The sequence below is a fragment of the Condylura cristata genome, unplaced genomic scaffold (genome assembly GCF_000260355.1).
Source record: "Condylura cristata isolate star-nosed mole 26May11 unplaced genomic scaffold, ConCri1.0 scaffold00045, whole genome shotgun sequence".
Lineage (NCBI taxonomy): Eukaryota > Metazoa > Chordata > Mammalia > Eulipotyphla > Talpidae > Condylura > Condylura cristata.
In genome coordinates, this window is record NW_004567146.1 from 3,535,125 (window position 1) to 3,537,742 (window position 2,618).

General features: G+C 36.0%; 1 protein-coding gene across 1 annotated transcript; it reads left to right on the forward strand.

The window, feature by feature from the left end:
- Positions 1-1,442: 1,442 nt before the first annotated feature.
- On the forward strand, positions 1,443-2,393 carry LOC101627892 (olfactory receptor 4L1-like). Its single transcript, XM_004694573.1, has one exon. The coding sequence runs from the start codon at positions 1,443-1,445 to the stop codon at positions 2,391-2,393; it is 951 nt and encodes a 316-aa protein (XP_004694630.1).
- Positions 2,394-2,618: the final 225 nt, after the last annotated feature.

The following is a 2,618-nucleotide window of genomic DNA, read 5'->3' on the forward strand; positions in this document are numbered from 1 at the left end:
TTCAAGCATCCTTTCATTGTTAGCATAATACTGCAGTCCAAATTTCCAATAATGTGTTCCAGATAGAAAACTCCAATGTGGGACACTGACACCCCTATATTTGTTGCTGCTCCATTTACAATAGGAAAGATGTAGAATCAACCAATATGCCCAAAAATAGATGACTAGATCAAGAAGATGTGGTACATGTACACAATGGAATTACACAGTAATCAAAAAAGATAAACACATGCCATTTGTGGCAACATGGATGGAGCTGAAAAAGAAAATGCTTAGTGAAATAAATCAGAAAGAAAACAAAAATACCAGATGGTTTTACTCATAGCAGGAGTGTAAGGGATCAGGAAAAAAAAAAACATATATATATATAATAGAGTAAAAACAAACTTCAACTAACAACTATAAACCAGAGACATTTTATAGGGAATGAGAGGGGAACAGGATCAAAAGATGGGTAGGTGGAGCACATGGGACTATGGTGATGGCACATGGTGGTGGTTGGAAGTCCACAGAGATTATTATAACTTATATATATATATATATATACACACACACACACAATTAGAGAAGAAAGCTCCGATGTAGGGTATTTATTGCTTCAATTTTTGCATATATAATAATGTTACCATAATGATTTTATGGCACATACTTAATCATTACTTTATGATAAGTTCTGAGAAGAGAAAGATTAGTCACAAAGCTTCTACACATCATAAAGCTTTGAAATATAGAAAATGATAAAATATTTTGAACTGTAAGGTACTTTGAGAGAAGAGCAAGCTCAGAGGGATGACCAGGGCATGAGTCTATGACAACAGTGCAGTGCAATGGGCCCCTAAGTAAAGAAAATAAAAAATGTTGCTACCTAAAAAAGGAGGCAAAAGGGCTGTAAACAACAATTTGTATGCATAATTTATATCTGAATTTATTAAAAGTGAAAATCAAATGAGCTAATAAGCAATAAAGTTCTGAAAAGGGGATTGAACAATAGCTCCATAAGGGTAGTAATGGGTCCCTCAATAACAAGCCCCAGTATAAGCAGTGATGAACTGATATAAGTCAGGTGAGAAGACAAACACTATTTGATTTCCCTCATTGTGGTGTGCAATGAAAACAAACAAGCTGATGAACTGAATAAAATAAAAATAAAGTTTTAGATTCTAAGACTAACTAATGGTTACCAGAAGGGAAGGGCAAGAAGTGGGATGCACTGTATGGTGGAAGACTGAATTGAACTGTTGTGGCGAACATAATGTTGATTTTTACTTATGCAAACCTGAAACTCTGATAATATTATAATACACAGCTATTTCAATTTTAAAGAGTATATGCTCACATATTATTATTTAATAAAATGAAATAGAAAAATATTGGTGCTAATTATGGCTTTTTTAATTCTCTTTGTAAACAAAGAACTTCTGGAACCTTACTGAGTTGGGTACATGGATCTAACAAACGGATCTGTAGTGACTGAATTTATTTTACTAGGATTTTCTGCAGGATGGGAACTTCAGATTTTCTTCTTTGTGACATTCTCTTTGATCTACGCTGCTACTCTATTTGGAAACATTCTCATTATGGTCACAGTGACATTTAGTTCCACCCTACATTCTCCCATGTACTTCCTCCTTGGAAACCTCTCTTTCTTCGACATGTGTCTCTCCACTGTAACCACTCCCAAGATGATCACAGATTTGCTCGCTGTCCACAAGACCATCTCCCTGTGGGGCTGCATGGCCCAGATGTTCTTTATGCACCTCTTTGGGGGTGCAGAGATGCCTATTTTGGTAGCCATGGCGTTTGACAGATATGTAGCCATATGTAAGCCCTTGCACTACAGGTCGATTATGAGCAAGAGTTTGCTGAATGGATTTGTGATCATTTCATGGATAATTGGTTTTATACACACCATGAGTCAGATGGTTTTAACAATAAATTTACCTTTCTGTGACAACAATGTCATAGACAACATATTTTGTGACCTTCCCCTGGTGATCAAGCTTGCTTGTATTGAAACATATACCCTGGAATTATTTGTCATTGCTGACAGTGGGCTGCTCTCATTTATCAGTTTCATCCTCTTGCTTATCTCCTACACTGTCATCCTGGTCACCGTGCGACGAAGGTCATCTGGAGGGCTCAAAAAGGCTCTGTCCACATTGTCTGCCCATATCACTGTAGTCACTCTCTTCTTTGGACCTTGTATCTTTATCTATGCCTGGCCATTCAATACTTTTTCTAGCAACAAAATACTTTGTGTATTTTACACTGTTATCACACCCTTACTGAATCCTATTATTTACACCCTGAGAAATCAGAAAATGCAAGGGGCCATGAGAAAATTGTGGCTCCGGAATGTTAGCTCCAAGCAAAACTTTCAGAATTCTAACTAACATTGATAGTATAAATACTAACAGAATTTAAAAGATGACAGACAACACATGGCTTTGCTCTTCTGATGTTAGAGTCATAAACTGTGCATAAAAATTTAGTAAAATATTTTATAATCATACTATCACTGTGATCTGCTACCAAATAGACATAAATCATTAAATGGTTTTTCACAGAGTTTCTCTATCTATTAGTGAGGAAATAAGCATGAAAAACAGGTGGTGAAT

What these genes read in the sequence shown, in the direction of transcription:
- LOC101627892 (XM_004694573.1), top strand. Translation starts at nt 1,443, where the DNA reads ATGGATCTAACAAACGGATCTGTAGTGACTGAATTTATTTTACTAGGA.